General features: G+C 40.5%; 2 protein-coding genes across 4 annotated transcripts in view; one reads left to right on the top strand and one right to left on the bottom strand.

Moving 5' to 3' along the window:
- Positions 1-9: 9 nt before the first annotated feature.
- On the bottom strand, positions 10-10,769 carry il4i1 (interleukin 4 induced 1). Of its 2 annotated transcripts, XM_044203724.1 has the most exons (9): positions 10,729-10,769; positions 7,900-7,948; positions 7,096-7,195; positions 6,512-6,726; positions 6,250-6,362; positions 5,029-5,230; positions 4,845-4,913; positions 4,595-4,731; positions 10-2,892 (listed from the first exon to the last, which is right to left on the bottom strand). In XM_044203724.1, exons 1-9 carry the CDS (start codon positions 10,752-10,754, stop codon positions 2,124-2,126), a joined length of 1,680 nt encoding a protein of 559 aa, XP_044059659.1. In that variant the 5' UTR covers positions 10,755-10,769; the 3' UTR covers positions 10-2,123. The 2 variants fall into 2 exon arrangements, with proteins under 2 accessions (XP_044059659.1, XP_044059660.1); XM_044203725.1 differs by lacking the exons at positions 7,900-7,948; positions 10,729-10,769 and adding an exon at positions 7,442-7,672.
- snx19b (sorting nexin 19b) overlaps positions 10,768-20,419 on the top strand; it is a 53,501-nt gene continuing 43,849 nt past the window's right edge. The window contains exons 1-10 of one of the 2 annotated variants that reach the window (XM_044203721.1): positions 10,768-10,897; positions 12,224-12,515; positions 12,699-12,893; positions 15,085-16,311; positions 17,662-17,860; positions 18,105-18,205; positions 18,320-18,439; positions 18,675-18,799; positions 19,505-19,598; positions 19,725-19,884. In XM_044203721.1, coding sequence (XP_044059656.1) covers positions 12,255-12,515; positions 12,699-12,893; positions 15,085-16,311; positions 17,662-17,860; positions 18,105-18,205; positions 18,320-18,439; positions 18,675-18,799; positions 19,505-19,598; positions 19,725-19,884 — 2,482 coding nt within the window. In that variant the 5' untranslated portion in view covers positions 10,768-10,897; positions 12,224-12,254. Of the gene's footprint in view, positions 10,904-12,223; positions 12,516-12,698; positions 12,894-15,084; positions 16,312-17,661; positions 17,861-18,104; positions 18,206-18,319; positions 18,440-18,674; positions 18,800-19,504; positions 19,599-19,724; positions 19,885-20,419 lie in introns of both variants that reach the window. The other variant, XM_044203722.1, reaches the window with a different exon arrangement.

Consider the following 20,419-nt stretch of genomic DNA (forward strand, 5'->3'; position numbering starts at 1 on the left):
ACAACAGCATTGATACAACTTATTTATTTCAGACATTGAAACAAAAAGTAGGCGCTGACATGTATGTCATACTTGAAGAAAGTAAAGAGTCTTTATAGCCAGTTGTCAGCTTGTAATATTAGGCACATGATATGTATTGCATTTCGAGGGATGGAAGTGCTCAGATTTTTTCCTTAAGTACCAATACCACAATGTAAAAATACTCCATTACAACAAGAAAAAGTCCTGCATTACAAATCTTACTTGAGGAAATGTACAGAAGCATTATCAGCAAATTGTACTTAAAGTATCAAAAGTAAAAGTACTCATTCTGCAGAAAAATGTCCCCCGTGACAGATTAATTACTGTATTTTATATTATTAGATTGATATTACTGATGCAGTATGATATGTATGTATTTTACATACACACTCGTGGGGTCGTGGGATGATTAGTGGGAGAGGAAAGAGGAAAAAACGTTCTTCTACCCAAATTTGCATTGATTTTTTATTTTTCTCTAATCTTTGATTTCTTTCTTTCTATTTTTTCTGAAATATTAGATAATTTGACCTCAAACAAGTATTTAAACGAAACCGTCGGATTTGGGAACCCGGGGAAATGTCGGTAACACTTACTAACTAATCACATTAAGTCGTAGTGACTTGTTAATTGTGAGCAACAGGAATTCATAATACATCCTGTATTAATTCATGTAATAAATAGCTAAGCATAACTTAAGTATATGTTTTGTACCCTTATTATAAAGGGTTAACAAACTCTAGGTTGGTGGAACTGCTAACAACTCACAGACATCTGAAACATGACAAGGGGCCCTTGTCCTTTAACAGTGCAGCGGAGTGGAAGCAGAAAGTAGCATAAAATGGAAATACTCAAGTGATGCACAAGTACCACAAAACTGTACATCAGTACAGCACTTGAGTAAATGTACTTAGTTACTTTCCATCACAGCAGATTTTTCAGCCGTCTTTGAGTGTGGCCATTCAGAACAACACTTGTGCACGCCAAATGGGTTTTGCACAACACTGTATGAACTAGTTCATATGAAGCATAATAAAGCCTTTATGGAAAATCCAGTTAAAGAAGTTTGCGTAGTCAGACTGCAGTGGAGTCTCCAGCTGCACGTTCAGTACTAAACGTACACAGACAACTGGCTTTCCATATGGGTCCCTGGAAGTAAATGTCTACAAAATGGGTGTCTGTTGCCTAATGTGTCTAATTGATGTTCCATATGAAAATATGTTAGAAAACTTTTGTTTTTTCATGGATGTTTACATATTTTCTGTTTTGTAACAATTTCAATTCGGAATTTCAATTTAAAGCCAGTGCTTTATTCAGATATTTTACTTTCTTGTTCAACCTAAAATTAAAATTAAAAGTGAACTATAAAGTAGCTGAAATGAAATAAAAAATACAGAAATAAAAGGCATGACTTGACAAAAACACTGGTTTAGAAATCAGTCATCAAGGTTTTTCACAACAAATGCCAATATTTTGTAATACTGATTATATACACTGTCTTAAACGTATTCTGTGTAGATCGGAATTGATGAGACTATGAATCGATTGGTTGACCGACAAAAAAATGAAACAGCAGCTATTTAACTCATCGTTTGAGTCACTTTTCAAGCAAAAATGCCAAAAATGTGCTGGTTCCAGCCTCTCAAATGTGAGGATTTGCTGCTTTTCTTAAATGTTACTAAATATTTTGGGATTTTGGACAGTTTGTATGCACCACCTTGAACTCTGGGAAATAGTGATAGGCATTTTCTCACTATTCTCTGACATTTTATAGACCAAACAATTCATTGTTTGATTGGAAAAATAATCAGCATATTAATCAGTGCTAAAAATAATTGTGAGTTTACTTGGAGCTCTAATTCAGTGTTATTTTCCAAAGTTTTATTCTGGCAGAAAATCATGGAATATCCTCTTGGAGTAAAACCCTCAGAATATATGTTTGTATGATCTGTAGATATGCACTTACATCAATAAATATGTACATAACACAAAAATGTATGTTAAATCACTGATAGACTAGTATTCACAAAATATACTGGCAAACCAATATACCAGACAAACCCTATAAAACTGAGCATGAGGGATAATATTTGCTACACATAAAACTAAACTGTAAGGCTATTAATGTTTTTAGCTGCCCTGAGTGCAGACTTCATGGCAGTTTCAATCCACCCATGTGGTGTAGCTGTGTGTTCTCCTGCAAAGTGCACCCGTCCCTCACTCTGGAACAGTTCTCTGGAGTAGTGTCCCTGCTGGTAGGGTGTGAACAGGGCGAAAGCTCCCAGACTGTATGGATCCAAGCCCCACTTCTTCACCAGCCCCCCTGTACACAGAGGCCTGATGTCCTCTCCGTGGATTTTCACCAAGTCCTCCAGCACCACAGCCATCAGCTCCTCCTCGCTCATCCCTTGGAAGAGGGTGGAGTCATCGGAGCAGGTGTAAGACGCCAGGAGGGCCCCTGCAGATGTACCGGAGAAGCTATGGCTGGGGTAGTAGATGAAGCGCGAGGGCCGGTCCGTGACGCTCTTTCCTCCTCTAATGCCCTCTTTCTCCCAGAACCGCTCCCTGAAGCTGAGTATTACCTTGGTTGAGCTTGCATAATGAACTGAGCGCAGAGCCTCCATCTTGTCCCCGGAAAGAGGAGGCTGGAAGTCAATGAAGACAGTGGCCTTGGCTGTGGCCGTAACCAGTGCGTAGTCCACTGTTAGGCTGGTCAGGGAGCCTGAATTACGCGAGTCCTGGTATGTTATGGTCACATTTCTGCCGCCTGTTTGACTGATTAGCTTGACCTTGGAGTTGAGGAGGATGGTGGCATTTAACACCTGGTAGAACGCCATTGGGAGGTGATCAAAGCCATCGGTCACTTCAAAGTACCTGGAAAAAAACACCCAATAAAAACCTCTTAATCACAATATACCATTAAAGCTGCACTAATAAATATTTTTATATTAACAATGGATCAAATGACTCTGTGTAACGTGTAAGGGGTCACTCATAATGACGAACCCACAGAGAGTTATCACCTGACTCTGCAGTTCCCCTCAGCTCTACTGAGCATTTTAGCATCTTTCAGCTCATTGTTTTGTTTTTACAGCCTGCTACTTTGCTGTTGGTTCACTCTCACCGCTCTCATCAACGTCATTTCCAGCCCCAGCAGGCAGCTGTTTCCAGTAAAAAAGCTCTGCTAAACCCACTGTACGCTACCTGCTCAGCACCAAACAGCAGACACACACAGTTAGCGACTAGCTGGTGAACGTAGTGGAGCATTTAGCAGCTAAAGAACCAGATATTTTCCTCAGGAGTTGGTGGAGACCAAAACAGAGCTAAAAGTGAATAGAGTGAATATTGGACTTAAATTTGCCAGATGGCCAGAAACTCGACTCAAAATGAATGCTATGTAGGTCAGTGTCTGTTGGATGCTAGCTGTTTGCTAACATGCTCACCATAACAGCTTTATAAGATGATAATATCATCATAAAAATATTATTTGTTTGGGCTTTTTGCCTTTATTTGATAGGAACAGCTGAAGACAGACAGGATATGTGGGAGAGAGGGGGGTGACATGCAGCAGAGGGCCACGGGTCGGATTCGAACCCAGGCCGCTGTGGTAAGGACTCAGCCTTGTACATGGGGCATGCGCTCTGCCAGGTGAATGTCAGTCCAGTAATCACTCTCTTTAAGCTCTGTTTCTGGTCTCTACCAACTCCTGAGGGAAATATCTGGCTCTTTAGCTGCTAAATGCTCCACTGTGTTCACCAGCTAGTGGCTAACTGCGTGTCTGCTGTTCGCTGCTGGGCAGGTAGTGCACAGTGGGTTTTTAGAGCTTTTCCTCTGAAGACAGCTGCCTGCCGTGGCTGAAAACAGCGCGATGAGAGCGGTGAGAGTGAACCAGAACAGAAGAGTTGCAGCTAAACAACGAGCTGAAACTCACTATAAAGCTCCGTAAAGCCGAGGGGAGCTGCAGATTCAGGTGCTAATTCTCTGTAGGTTCATCACTACGAGTGACCTCTTTCACATTGCCGTTTGATACATTGTTATTATAAAAATATGCTAATGTTGCATCATTTCTGCTAGATTTGCAAATAAGCAACTGTTTGCTAACAAGCTCACCATATCGTCAGCTCACTATTAAAAGTTGATAATATGTCAATGTTGTGTTCATAACATGTTCCTGCTGCCACAAGTGGCCCAAATATCAGTCACTGCAAATTAAATGCTAACCTGTTAGTCCTGCCATGTGTGGGCTTGTCAGACCTTTCTTTTTACATTACAGGTACATTTTTGCATCTTATTGATAGCAAAAGGATGTTGCGTTATCCTTGCTTGTTAGATTAAAAACAATGTATGTGCATAACAGAAATGCATAACATCCTGTGTTAAGCCATCCTTGGGAGGACCCTTAACAAAAAACCCAGCTTTTCTGGCTCCTACCCATTGAGTCTTAACTCCACCAATGTGATTATTTCTCATCCCTCCAGAGATGCTCTATCTCTGAGAACCACTGGTAAACCAAAGTTAGGTCCGCAGGCTGCGCGTGACAGACACATAATAAAATGGTAAAATAAATATTTCTTACTCAGTGTTGTCATTTATGTCTGACTGTATGTACAGCATCTCTATCAGTGATGTGTAGAAGAGGCTGTTTTCATTCAGGATGTCCCCGATCATCCTCAAGGCACCACGGCTCAGGTTGCCCTCCTTCACCAGATATTCCTGTCAGCAGTCAAAAGTAAAACGTTATTTATATGCTGAACAATTTCATTCAGACTCAAACTATGACCTGTGTGACATTTGTTGAGACAATGGCAAAATAAATAAATCTTTACCTTCACTGTGTAAGAATCATATTTATCCAACATGGCACTGCAGCCGATTGCCTTAAGGTCATCCCTCACCTGTGCACAGATTACAATATTTACAAAAAGGCATCCCTATCCTTATGAAATAAAAATACTAATGTGTACAAAAGTAATAATGATCAATAAATCAATGTATGGAATGTATCCAAACCTTCCAGAGTGCCTGACTGAAGAGCTGAGCAGCTGACTTCCCTCTCTCTCTTTCATTCAAGCTGTAGTTGAGCACACTGGGGTTGTTTTCCACGGCATAGGTTTTCTGTAGCACTCCATTTACCAAATAGTAGGTGTTGATGTCATCTTGGATGAAGTGGTTTAGGGAAATTTGTAATTTGGAGGCAAAAGAAAGAAGAATCCTATGGAATAGATACTGTATATTAAATATCTTATATATGTAAGAGAGATCTTCTTTTTAGGTAAGACCAGCTGTGGATTAAGTTTTTAGATAATTTTATTAAAAGTGCAACATTGACATATTATCACCTTATAAAAGTTGATATGGCGAATGTGTTAGCAAACAGTTGCCTATTTACACATAAAGTCCTGTTTCTGGCCACCTGATAAATGTAAATCCAGTAACTCTCCTTTTAGCTCTGTTTTGGTCTCCACCAACTCCTGAGAGAAATATCTGGCTCTTAGCTGCTAAACGTTCCACTATGTTCACCAGCTAGTTGCTAACTTTGTCTGTCTGTTGTTTGGTGCTGCGCAGGTAGCGTACAGTGCGTATAGTTTATCTGGCTGAAAATGACGCTAATGAGAGCCGTGAGACTGAACCAAATCAGCTGCTGGCTGTAAAACACAAGTAGCCTGTTATTAAGATATACTTTAGTTATCAAAAGTAACATTTGTATTTGTTATTATTGGATTGTTAATACTCATAAGTAAGCAACATGTGGTACCACTTTCTTACAAGTCATAATAGTTACTAAATAATTTACTAACGCTTTATACACCAGTAATAACTGATTTGTTAGAACAACGGTTGGGTTGCTGGTGTATATTTTTCTACAGCATCACTTGCTTTGTCTTTTTAACTAGCAATTTAATTCATGAGGAAGGTAAAGGGCTGAAATCCATATATTCACAGCTTATTAGCATTGATAGCTACAGGACTATCAGAAAACACCAAGTAACCAGTAACTAAAGCTGTCCAGTAAATCTAGTGACGTAAGAAGTACAGTATATTTCCCACTGAAATGTAAACCTGAAAGTACGAAATTGTACTTAAGTATGCTACTAAATGAAGTACTTGAGTACTGTAGTTATTTGTTGATGGAACAAAGTGCCTTTAGCATTATCAGTCCACTCATGTCACTGTCATATTATGGGCCCAGCATAGAGTTAAAAGAGACAGACAAGTCATTACTGTACTCACTTATGAAAGCTGGGGATCCTCATGGCGCCCACTTCTGCGTACCAGCCTTCTCTTCTGTTCCTGAAGGTCTCCACACGTCCTCCAATACGGTTACTGGCTTCTATTATGGTGACCTTGTTGTCCATGGGGACACATGATCATCATGTGAAATACACTTTAATATGTACAGCATGTATTTCAAGTATCAACAGTGTCCACTCAGGAAATGTATGTGTAGCATTTCAAGTAGAAGTCATTATTTCCTCACTATGAATGACTTTACCTTATGTCCGGCATCTTCTAAAAACTTTGCAGCGGTCAGTCCAGCGATGCCCCCGCCGATGATTGCTACACGATGCGGTGTCTTAGTGGCAGGAAGACCTTTATCCACAATGTCGAGAAGCTCACTGTAGTCGGTGTCTTGGAGGCACTCATACAGAGGGTCTCCAATGATGCCACTCACAGCAAACACCACCACCCCGACTAGAACCAGAGGAACTGACGAAGGAAGAAAATAGCAATTCAAGTGATGAATTCAAAGGAATATTTTCAAACAGTCAGACTTTAACAGCTAAAACAGCTAAAAACCCTAAGTGGTCGCTAAGCAACCACCAACTTTCAGTTTCCTTTCTTAGTTTACAAACACTACAGAATCACATCTCTGAGCAGAACTTTATGTTTATGACATAAAGTCTGGTTTATGACAGATAACATAAAAATATCCTGGTCAGATTGCATTTTCACAATAATCCATTTGTATTGATTCACATCAAAGATGAATTTCATAATTCATTACATCACAATGGCAGCATCAGACTTTCAACTTAAATGAATGTATTATGTAATAGTGGTTCATTTAATACTTACAGAATTTGCACAGTGCCATGTGAGGGATCATATTGAGGATGGAACTCCACAGTCTGGACTTCTTACTTCTGCTGTTGATGCTGTGAGAGGAAAATGAAACCTACCAAAGACAAGCATGTTACATGTTAAGTTTAGTGGGAGGGGCTCAGGCAGTATTATCATGAACAAATAGAAGTTAGTATTCCACTGAACTAAATGTGTTTTTCTAAAAACACAGAAAAAATACATTAAGTTTGGTACACAGATGATTAATTATTGCAGTTAATTAATGCAAATAAGTAAATTATTTAAAATGAGAAGAGAAACAGAGGCAGCTCTGATTAGACTATCTCTGCATTCTGCTCACCTTTATCAAAGGTAATGTCTCGTCAGTTGTCTTAAGCCTATGCATGACTGAGGAGAAATGACTCAGTCCCCGATGAAGCTAAACTTTCTGTCTCGCCATACGAAATCAGCCTGGAAAACCTGGAGGCGTGGTATGTGTGAAATTGCACACAACGTAATTTTAATGAGGGACTGTGTGGCTCCTCAGGTCTTCCAGAAATATTTTCCCACACCGGCTCGAGAGTCAACCACACTGAACAAATCAGATTAGTGAGGTTATACTAGTCATCAGCATACCTCATTTCCTCCATTTTCACTCATTTCAATATCAGACCTGAAAGTGCTCATTCAGTGGTATCCAAACATTCTTTAAAGCTCCACTGCATTACATCAATCATACTTAACAAAAACACATTCCAAGTCTTTATTTGTCTATTTATTTTTTACTATTTATTAAAAAAAAAAGTATTTTCTACTTACCTGTAAAAATGTATGGTCTTGGCAGTCCCGCTCACCATCACCACCATCACTTTTTTCAATAGACAATAGCACATAGACAGTTTTTATAGGCTGCAGTAAGTGAAAAGAAAAGCAAGAAAAAGTTTCATTTTCCTGACCAGTAGTAGCTGCATTGGAATTTTTTGTATTCAACGCTGAATGCTGAATCATTACTTTTGCGGAAACTGGAAGTGAAAAAAGGGATAAAAGAAAATATTGAGGAAATATTTTTTATTAAATTGACAAATCAAAGGAATAGAAAGAGCGTAACTTACACACATATATACAGATGAACAAAACACATGAGCGGGAGATTGTCTGTATTTCCAATTTCCAGGATTTCCAGTTGACTGCTGTCTTGTGTCAGAGTTGGACCTGAACAGTCTGGTTGCTGGTTCAGTAGAAGCCTCAAAGAGGGACACGCTCACCTGACCTGCTTATTGTAGCTCAGGTGAGAATCTACATCACAGATTAGAAAACTGCATAGCAATGTATAGATTCTACATAGCTGAATGCAGCATTGTTTGAGGTCAAGGGGCAGGGTTTAGTTCACATTTCTGTCACTATGTGTTAAAACACTGAGGGCACTGAACTAGTAATGAAGCTTTGGGAGTTAAGCCAGCCATGTCAGTGTATAATGTGTAAGGTACAGCTCTCTTCTCACCCTGAGCAATCAGAAAGTCAGTTCGTTGGTTCAGCTGAATGTAGGTGTGGAAAATAGTTTGGGAGTAGTGGGAGAGGAGAGAGTGAAAAAGAAAAAAGAAGACAGGAAAAAAAGACTGTTTTCAGTGAATAAGCTCGGATACTCACTGCACACTACCTGCCCAGCAGCGAACAGCAGACAGACAGTTAGAGACTAGCAGGTGAACATAGTGGAGCATTTAGCAGCTAAAGAGCCAAGCAAAGTGAGCATTTAACGTTAGCAGCTAACGTTTTTTTGACCCCCAAGTGGTCAAAAAATGTGTCATTGCAAGTTTAGACATTCTGGAAATACGCTGAGTGAGAGGAGAAGCTCAGCAGGCTTCCACTCTCATGTGTGTGTGTGTGTGTCCATGGAGCTGGAGCCAGGACACCATTAGCTTAGCTAAGCATAAACGATGGAAGCAGGTGGAACAGCTGGCTGGCTCTGTCTGAAGTTCAACAGTCTGTCTACCAGCACCTCTAAAGCTTTCTAACTAACAAGTACCTTGTTTAATCTGTACACAAACAGTAACGCAAATAGTTATACCACGTAACTTCATCTAAAACCACAAATGATCTTTTTTATATTTCTCTTTGTGTACGAATGAAACAAATGAAACACAATGTGTTAAGCAGCTGAGTTGAGCAGCATTAAGCTCTGTACTTAGCACACAGAAGTCAACACCACAGCTGTTGAGTGACACATTTGTAATATGAATAATTGATGTGCTTTGCAGGTTGCAGTGAGAAGATAGTCTCACGCTTTGTTGTCCCACTTTAGTTTCCTTTGTGGTCTTATAGGTCAGAGGGTGTCATGCCATCAATGCAAGAATGAAAACACAAGAGTTTTCTAACCCAGCAACATATTCCCTCCTCCCCTACTTATGATGGCATAATATAAACAAGGGCGTAGAAGGACGGTCGGGATGTTACGACTTTATTCTCGAAATCTCAGAGAACACAGATATGTAGGATATGTTTTGAATGTGCAGAAAGTTTCAAACATGAGCAGAAGTCTTGCTGAAACACAGGAACTATTAAAGGCCAGGCGTTCATAAATGAATTCACAAAGAGAAGAGGTTACTTCCCCAAACAAAAGACACAAAAGAGGAAGAAAGACTACATCATGCCTACATATGTGTTCACTCAGCAGGGATGACGTTAAATGAGAAAAGCTGACCTACAAGAGAATACATCTGAATCTGAAAGCAATACAGAATGCCCGAGAGCCTTACTGCAATATATTCCATTATATTTTTACATTTAGAATTGCCACCTGCTGCCTGAATTTTGTGTTTCCCTTTGCATAACCGAAGACATTTCCAAATTGATGCAGAAAAGGCAGATATTGGTACAGAACAATTCACCGGAATGCAGGAAATGAAGTGTTTAACGCTCAGACTGTTGTATAAGTGTCCCCTCCAACGTTGAAACGAAGCCTACGCCCTTGAATATAAAACACATTTGGACTGCAATTTACAATAAACACTTGCTGAAACCCCACAGTGAAAAATACTGGAGGAGTTTTGATGGTTATGACAAAACTAAAAGTCCATCTCTTTTAGATGGACATAATAAGGATTAGAATGTATAAACAAAACTGAAAATAGCAGAGACATAGCAAGTCTATATATGAAAAAAAGATTTAAGACATAAAATTTAAATTAAAAATTTAAATATTTCACTTAGTGCATGTATGTTCAACAAATGTTCAGTTCCTTCTTGTGCTGATCATATCTAACTATGGTTCCATATTCATAAAGTTCAATTCAGAAAGTTTCCAAAGTTCAGTTTGGAGTTCGGAGGGGGTTTTTTATGAGAAAATTTCCCATTATTAAAACCAGTCATACAGAGAAAATAAAATCTTGTTCCATATCAGTGCATTCAAAACAAAGAAAATTGTACTTTCCCTAAAATAAATTTAGAGACAAACTCCTGACATGTTAGGTGACCGTCTGCATCAAGAAGTTGTTCAGCACCACTATTTTATCATCATGAAACAACATATCCCATGAGTCTTAGCCGCTGAGAAAAAGCCTCATGAGAGCTGTAGTGAATGCCAACAAAGCACTCCGTGTTTTATCTTTATTTTTTAAAGATGTGACATAAGGTTATAATTTCAGATCCTACTTTTTGTCTTTTTCTGACAACCGCATTCTGCCGCACGCTTCCAAAGCATTTGTGGAGGCGTTCTCATTTGAACGTACGTCATGATACAGGAAGTAAACAAACCAGACGAAAGCGTTGTCATCAAGACGCTCACGAGACCTCCCACTGAGTGACATGACAGCTCGTGCAGGTTAAAGTAATTTTCTGCTTTATTTCAATAGATAGCTAGGGAATCTACGAAAGGACGTCACTTTACATGTACCCGCGATGTGTTCTGTAAAGTTGTAGCTGGCTAATGGTACCTCAATCTTTGGGTCCTAGCCTAACGCTACACACCTCTAGCCAAATATTTAGCTATTTAAAGTAGGTATGCTGATTGGCAAAGAGTGACACATCACAGGGCGTTACTGAAGACCTCAAATAAATTGCTAGGTTTTTCTCTTCATTTCGGTATTAATGTAGTACATGAAAAAGCAATTATGTCATTAATATTTCGATTTGTATCCCCTCGCCTTTCATTTCTAGTCTTCTTCACATTAACAGTGACGGGTGGAGACAGAGCTACAACGTCAACTTCATCATAAATTAGATATCGTGTTGAAATATATTGCTACACGTCGAATAACCCGTATGCCGAATGTTCTTCTATTGAATGTACTGAAGTCAATGAGCTCTTAAATCCATGTTTATCGGGCGTATACGTGTCGTGCAACAAATAAACAGTAAATTGTCGAATTTCTGAGCGGGGTTTGGTGTCGTGTTTTCTCACCAGAGCAGATAACGGTAACGTTATGCATCAGGGCTAACGTTAGTCAAACACGTTACCTAGCTGGTGGAGATGACTAGAACTGATAAACAAATAATAATAGTGGGAATGACCACTGGCTGGGTAGATGTTCAAGCTAGTAAACGTTCGTTTACTGTCGAGACATCGTGATCCTGCAAACAAACGTTAGCAGCTAACAGTTAGCATAAATATGTTTTGGCTTTGCAAATTGTGTCCAATTAAATTAGTTGTTTATCATTAATGAAGTCAACAGCAGTTACGGTAAAATTAAGCAGTGTTTAATAACACGTAATGTATAAAAATCCAGTTTTAATACCTTAATAGTTTAGCTCATATTGTGTTTATGTCGCATATTCCTAAATACATCTGTCTTTAATTAAACTACACAGACACATAAGTAAGCAAGCATAATTAGTGGTTGGTTTCTGGGGCCTTAGACAAAATACTGTATAACTAAGCTGCCAGGTGTAGACTGCTCCCTGTAATGTCCTCAACGATAATTGCAGCACCAGGATACATACACAAAGAGTTTGAGGAAAAGCGGTCAGTAGGGGCCCAACAATTCATTTTTGCCCATGGCCCCCCCCCTTGCTGGTTAATCTGAACATGCATTCATCCTCTTTAATTCATATTGATCACATTCATCACATGCATGACATCCATGACATCCATGCAACTTCTCAGTCTGTTTTGAATGTCACACCTAATCTTAATTCTCCATTGGTTTAGTTTTTTAAGGTGTGATATTGCTCTGGCATGCATGATCTCCACATCTCTTCCCGAGGGTGTCAAGCCAGACAGTAACCCCCACAGTGCCATGGCTGAGGTGTTGGGACAGAGGAGCTTGCTGGGCTTTGGTGTGGTGTTGGCGTGGCTGGTGCTCTTCCACCTGCTGGTCAACATCTGGCTGCTGTGCGTGTTCACCAGCCTGCTGGTGGTGCTCGGTGGCTGGCTTGGCTCGCAGGCCGTCCTGGAGTCCAACAGTGTGGTTCACCTGGAGAGGTTTATCACCCTGGAGCAGGTAAATGTACATTTAGCTGTGGTTTACAGTTCCAGTGTTAGTTTTCATTTGTAGACATGGTTATAAAGGTTTTATTGGGTTTACTGGACTATTCTTAGCCTTGCTTGCTTTTGGGAAAGGGGGGCCCATATCTAATTCCAAGATCACTTAATTTACACCTATTTTGTCATTGCTAAATTTAAGGTTCCACCGTCTGTGGAGGATGAACATCACTTGGATCGGGAGATCCACAACACAGTGAGGAAAATCATTAGGGACTTTGTCACCTCCTGGTATTCCACTGTGTCCTCTGAGAGTGGTTTTGAAACGGAGGTTCGACAGGCCATGATCTCTATGGCCATGGAGCTGAAAATACGTGCCAGACAGGTCGACAGGAAGGTACTTTGATTTGAAGACATCAGTGTTGGGAGCTTTTGCAGAGTGCTGTCGTGTGCTTGCCAGCAATTTGTGTAACCGGGTTATGGTCGGCTTTTTAAAATAAGACAATGATTTAAAACTTGCGGCAGGCTGAAAGCAGATGCACAAGGCCAAATCTGTCCGTTCTGCCTATGGCAGTCATTCCCCACCTGTTTAGCTTGTGACCACTCATCACAGGTTGTTGCCTCACTGTGGACATGAGCTGTGATCAGTTCAACTAAAAAGGGATTTTTCCCTCTCAGTCTTATTTTAAGGATTTTTAGAGGCCCTCAGAGCTAAAAGTCTCCAATATTTTACAAGAAAAAAGTAAAAATTGGAAGAAGAAAGTGAAAGAAAATCATCTTGTGTAATTTTCGTATCCCTTAGATCATCTTATTAAATCATCTTGAGTTTCAGAACTACTGTCCTATAGGCAGCGATTTCAATGTAATATTTTCGCATGAAAATAATTGACTTGGTATGCAAAGGCTTATAGTTTGGAAAAAAATGGAACAGTTCTTTATTTTGTATCAAGTCGTGATGGGAACCCCAGTTATGCTTTCTTGTAAGCCACCACAGATTTCATTATTTGTTTTTGGGATCAGATTTTTATTGCTTTTACTGCATCCGTTACCCATACACACTGTGCAGGTGCAGCAAGACGATTTAGTATAACCTTATATCAACATATATGTTGTGTTGATTGCCACCCTGGTGACTTTACCCTACCCCCAATGCCAACCTCCAACCCCCAACTTATGACCTCAAAATAAAATATAGAATATTGAGGAGATTACATAGAGACAATGAAATTCTGTAATAAATAGATCAATAAATAAATTAAGTAGCATAAGCAGCTCTGAACTCAATTCGTCCTAGTGCCTAAAGATATAAGGTGGCTGACAAGGGCAAACACACTGCAACTTAAGAAAACACAAGCAAATGAAAAGAACATCCAGATCAATTTGACTGCAAATACACACAACACAACTAAATACGGAAACGTGCTGCAGACACACAAAACATCGACAGAAGTGTTTCCCGAGGACACAAAAAAGTGCTGAACACGGCTTGTTGTGGGTCCATGTATCATCCGTTCATGTTGTGGGTTTCTGCTACTGCTCTACTCTGCGCATGCGCTCAAAGTGGCCGCTGCATGTACCTCGCAAGATCCCGCAGAGCAAAAAAGTGGAATTCTATCAGTAATTTGAATGATTTGTGAGGAGATTTTATGTTTATGACATATATTAACCTTCACTATCCTACCTCCAGTGTTGACAGACGACCTGTAGCCTGCATGATAATCATATAGGCATTATTAGACCAGAAATATCCTAAACGTATAGGATACAGAAGGCCAAGCATTGTAATGATAAAGAGATAACCTAAGCTATGTTTTGGAAAGACATCCCCAAATGATTACAGGGATTAAATCACTAATGAAGCTGCTTTGACGATCGGGGTTTAACGCAGGGAACCTTGCAGACTATAAGAAACGCTATTTATGTGCACTTGGTCACTCCTGCTCACTAGCATTAACAGTAGTTTTCCATCATTTTTTTCAAATTCCTTCAAATTTACCTTAATTTTCAGTTTCAAAAATGCTTTACAAACTTTTTATTGGAATCTATGTGCTCCCGCGAGGTAAGTGCACGCTGCAGATCAGATGCGCAAAGTGGAGAAACAGTACAAAACGAAATAACCATGAATAGATGATACGGACCCGACTTTGTGAGTCACAAACGTTTTTAGCGTCCTGCGGAAACACTTCTGTTGTCATTTTGTGTTTGCAGCACATTCGCGTATTTGGTTGTTTTGTGTGTTTTGCAGCATGTGTTGTCAAATTAATGAAGATGTTTTTGTAATTTGCTTGTGTTCTGTCTATTTGCAGGTTTTCTCAAGTTGCAGTGCGTTTGCCCTTGTCGGCCACTGTAATATAGACCTCTGAAAAACAATTAAAAAAATCTCTATGAAAAATAAAAAAACATAATGAGGAGAAAAAAGAGATTTCACCTTAACAAGCCCTCACATTGACAGTATATTGCTTGGTCCCATGCCTTCTGCTTATGGATATTTCAGTATGTTGCTTGTGAAAGAACTAAATTCACATTTAAATTTTAAAAACCACAAGTGGATTTTAAATGGACATATGTCCTTTTTTGTATCACTGCAGGAGCTGACGCAGAGGATCCTGGATCTGTTCGGCTGCCACCTGCAGGACTACAGCAGAGCCAAGGAGCTGGTGACCGAGCAGCAAACGCCTCTGTGGAGCGGCGAGAGCGAGCAGTTGTGGAAAGCGTATTCCAGGGTTACCGCGCCTCATCTTGCCATGACCAGCGACACAGTGGAAGTAAACTACACCAGAGCAGTTGTAGATTTGTTGCTGCATGTTTTGGTGCCATCGCCCCACTTGGAGACCTGCACCGGACGGTTCGTTGTCGGAGAGCTCATCACCTGCAACGTTTTGCTCCCTCTCATTGCTAAACTGTCTGACCCTGACTGGTTAAACAGTCTCTTGATCGAAATATTTGGCAAGTCCAGCAAACCACAGGAGCCAATTACAACAGAGCCGCTGACTTCATCACCACCACTTCCACAGCCACCTGCTCAGTCAGAGCTCGCTCCACTACAAGAGACAACATACGTACCTCAAAAGAATAATGAAGATCCACTAAGAGCCGAGACCGATATGGTCAATGACACGGAGACAACACCTGAGCTCGCTGCCTATGATGTGATTGACTCTGAGGAGGTGGACTGTCCGCAGAACAACACTGAAGAAGAAGAGCCTACTCTACCCTTCTTAAGGCATTACATGAGAGGAAGCAAGTCAAACCCATTTTATCAGGAAAATGACTCTGACCTGGATTCTCCTGTGTCTGACTATAAACAAAGTTGCATTGAATCCCTGGTCATGATAGGCCAAGAGGAGGGCCTGTATGACAGACAGAAAGAATGTGCCATGTCTGATGAGAAGAATAATGGTATGGACCTGGAGGATGTGTGCCCCAGCCCAGTGGATGGCTGCTGCCCTAAAGTCCTGGTGAATTCAGAACCAGTAGAGCATCCTAATGGCTGCGGTCCCTCATCAGTCAGGACAGCAGAGGGGACTCCTACTATCAGCAGCCTCCAGGACCTGGAGAGGGAGGGCAGTTCCCCTTCAGTAAACCCAGCCAGAGAGCTCCTTCTGGGTGTAGAACAAACTGGGCTGGGGAACCCCAATGAGCTGACTGAAGTCAGTCCGTTGCAGGGCTCCTCCCCCATGCCGTCGTTCAGTTTTGAGCCCCTCAGCAGCCCTGATGGACCAGTCATCATCCAGAACCTCCGCATCACTGGCACCATCACAGCTAAGGAACACCGCGGCACTGGCTCACACCCCTACACTCTTTACACTATCAAAGTAAGGAGATGACATAATGTGTTTCTCCTTCCTCTGTTCATTATTCATTATTTTGTTCATGTGTGATACTGTACTTTTCCAGGTGCAGCACATCAGCATTATTATCTCTTTAATCCGGTTGTTCTGTGGTGTGCACTAGGCTCATGTAAGGCCCAAAGATTACAACCCACAGAGATTCTCAAAGACAACTTTAAAAGTTACTACTAGTAGCACTATGGAGCAATGTTTTCATGATAGGGTCCCGTTTTGTCATCATTGTTCATGTGCACGAGGACGCACATGAACAAGAGCAAGCACGTGGGCACGTGGGTGTCAGGATTCACATCCTGTTGATGGTTTTAGGCTATTCTATTGATTGGCAGTTGTTGGCGGAAATGCGCTAGCAAACACAGCAATGCTCCAACAAAGGCAGTGAAGTAGAAGACTGTAAGAAAATTGTGAAAAATGCCCATACAAGTGTTCCTGAGCCTAGGGTGACATATTTAAATTGCTTGTTTTAGCTGACCATTAGTCATTAGCATCAAGTCCTCACATTTGACACCCTGAAACCAGTGAAATCTTGACATTTTTGAAAAAAGACTGAAACGATATTGAGTTATCAAAATATTTGGCAATTAATTTTGATCAAGTAATCGTTTAATCACATCTATATTAATTCATCATATCGAGTATTGGAGCGAAAAAGCTAAATTACCTAGCTGAGGCTAGCCAGCATGGTTAGCCTAGTAGTCTGCTTTGCTGTAAAGCTAATATAGCGCTAGCAAGTTTTTAGCAAACAGAGTGATTTTAGGAAGATGCAGCAGTGAAATTAGTTATTTTATTAATTATATTAATTCCTCATATCTTATAATATATGAATTTTATTATTCATTTAATAATAGATTATTTTCTAGATTAAAATAAAAGGAGTAAGAAAGGTTGTGTTTATTTCTTCAGAGCTTTAACGTAATCTTTTTTTATGTAATTGTAACACTTTAAAGTTAGTAGGAAAACAGGACACCCGTTCATATCAGGATTGATTTCTAATGTTGACATTTTGGACATACAGTATTGAACCCAAAACTGTTTAATCATTATCAACCAACTATCATTGGTTTCAATGGAGAGTTTGTGTATCCCATTTTCAAAATGAAAAAAGTATCATTGTTTGGCATGAAAATGGCAAAATTGAACAATAGCGAATATTGGTACAATGATATATTAACTGACAGTAGCTTAAATACACAAATATCGGTATCAGACCATAAGACATTTTACAAACTGTGTCACAAACAGCAATGTTACACACAATATAAATTATGACAGGTATCTGCAAAAGATGGCGAGCCTTATACTTGTGTTGGTTTTCAGTATGAGACAGCGATGGGCTGTGAGAACCCAGGAAGCATCCAGCCAGGCTCCGAGGATGCTGAAGTTGTACCATCAGGTTGTGAGAATCCATCACCCATTCAGCCAGTAGCCTATCACATGGTCAACAGACGATACAGCGAGTTCCTCAACCTGCAAACACGGCTGGAAGAAAAAACTGAACTACGGAAACTCATCAAAGGTAGGAAGGATGGACTCTGGATCAGCTTGCTGAAACCCTGTGCTGCTATTTGGAGCAACCAGTGTGCACAGTGGCCTAGTTAGCTTTTGTCTGGCTTGGAGAAATCCATCATGGCATACAAACAGACCTGGATTTGCTGTTGAATTCTTGGCCATTGCTTAAAAGATCCGGTTTGATTGACGTTTGGTACTTGAGCTAACATCAAGGATTTTATTGTAATCTGATTTTTCTGACTGTATTTCAGGTGTGAAAGGTCCAAAGAAAATATTTCCAGACATGCCGTTTGGAAACATGGACAGTGAGAAGATCGAGGCCAGGAAAGGACTTCTGGAGACCTTTCTAAAGGTTAGTGGATTGATATTTTATTACATTATATTTAGTATTTGTCGGCCCAATGTAACATTTTACGTTGTTTTTGATCTCTAAGGTTGTAGACCAGCAATCTGTCCTCTTTTTCAGCAACTCTGCGCCATCTCTGAAATAGCCAACAGTGAAGAGATGCAGGAGTTTCTGGCTCTCAATACAGACGCCAGGATCGCATTTGTCAAGAAACCTTTTATTGTCTCACGCATAGACAAGGTTTGATCCTGAATATTTCATTATGGCACAACTGAATAATACTTGACTTTATGATAAGCACATTGTATGTGCTGGGTAATTACTATAATAAGACTGTGATGCAATGTCATAAACGCAAAATATAATATGTTTTTTGATGGTTGTACAATTATGTGTATTTGTAAGATAATTATGCCTAAGCCTCTATTGGGTTGATAGTGAGTTTGTAATGCAACATGTGTGTTTTTGTGTTTAGATTGTGGTGAATGCCATTGTGGACACCCTGAAGACAGCGTTTCCTCGTTCAGAACCTCAGAGCCCAACAGAGGATAATGAGGGAGAGGTGGACGGAGGGAAAATAAGTGCTGACAAGAAGAGCAAGTATGACTCCAGAGATCCAGACCAATGTTTATCCACATATATGCCGAAAACACAAACCCATACAGAGAATCAACAGACACTTCCTGTTGGGGTGGGAGGTGTTGCACAAGTGGCCAGCCTTTTTGCCATTGTTTCACCTCTGCGCCCTTAGCACTTGCCCAACTATGAGAGCCAATTTTAATCCCCGGTAGCGATGCTGCCGGTTTGGCCATGTGTTTTTATGAACAATATTGGCAGTTGACAAAACCTCAAGATCCATTTAGTTGCTGTTCTGGAGCTTCAGATAGTATCACATGAACTTCATCTCCAGATGGAGTTTGCCCAGTTGTCATGGAATTTTTCCTCGCCCATACTGGCATAAGTGTAGTTTCAAAGCAGAATGAACTTTGAAACTCAAATAGTGGCCGTGTTTGTGGGTGGGAAGCCTGTGAGGGAGCATGACCTGCATGGAGGGGGCTAGGATCTGGGGGCACAGCGTGAACCTCTGCATTTGTTATACATGTAGACGAGAGGGTTGTGTATTATAACGTATGACCTATTTTATCATACTGTACATGATGATTGCTAAAATGTGAAATTGGACTCATGGTTCATCATTCTTAATGCAGTTTTAATTATTGCACAATGATGAGTGATAGAGTTGGGTTTTTCGTGTGTGTGTGTGTGTATCTGTGTGTGCATGTTAATTTGTTTGTATGATGCCAGGTCTCGTCTGAAGTTCTCCAGTAAAAACATCCCCTTTATGAACGGCTCTGACATGAGACCAGCGGTTTTGTTCAGTTGTGAGCAAACTAGCACAGTAAGTCACTTACATTCAAATTTGACATGCACTACTGATAGTTGCTGCTCCAGTAATTCAATGACCCTTTTAGAGATGATTCAAGTTTTTCCTGGTTTTTCTACCTTCTCCTCTCTGCTCTCAAAGGTGTTTAACGGGATGTCTTTGGGAGATTTGCAAGCCTTTATCACTGAACAAGAAAAACGGGCCATCAGAGCCGAGCCAGAGAGGGAGGACAGTCCAGTAGTGAGAGAATTCGGGTGCTATCTGGATGACAGCTTGAGAGGAGAGCACAGTCAGGAACCTGGTAAGAACGGGGCAAGGGGATGCATTGTGAGATTTAGTATTCACTCTGCTTGATGTCAAGTTCAGTCCGGTTACCTAGTTGGTACATGTCTCAAAGCTGCCGTAGTTAAGTTTAAAGGCATCGAAGGACTGACTTCAAAGCGCAGCGATAACAAAATAAACCCGCCATCACCCACTGTCACACCCAACTGCCGACACAGCATCACATGCAGCACAGTTACTGCTCGTGGTCTGCTGGACCTAGTGGATCAGGACCAATTCTAATATCTGTAAACTCTTTGATGGCTTCACAAGAACTTGGCTTCTGTCTAGACTAGTGGAGGAAACATCTTACCAGTGTTGGCACTAGCAGCTTATATATACTATGAGCTTATATTACAAAGAGAGTGGGTAGTACAGTTAGATGGATAATCTTAAATGGATTTAATCAAATATTTTATTTAGCTGAAATCCAATTGTGAACTTGAATTTTAGCCTCCTAGCCCCACATCATTATCTCTGCAATCATCCCGTCTGCTCGTCTGACTCACCCTGGC

The sequence above is a fragment of the Siniperca chuatsi genome, linkage group LG7 (genome assembly GCF_020085105.1).
Source record: "Siniperca chuatsi isolate FFG_IHB_CAS linkage group LG7, ASM2008510v1, whole genome shotgun sequence".
Lineage (NCBI taxonomy): Eukaryota > Metazoa > Chordata > Actinopteri > Centrarchiformes > Sinipercidae > Siniperca > Siniperca chuatsi.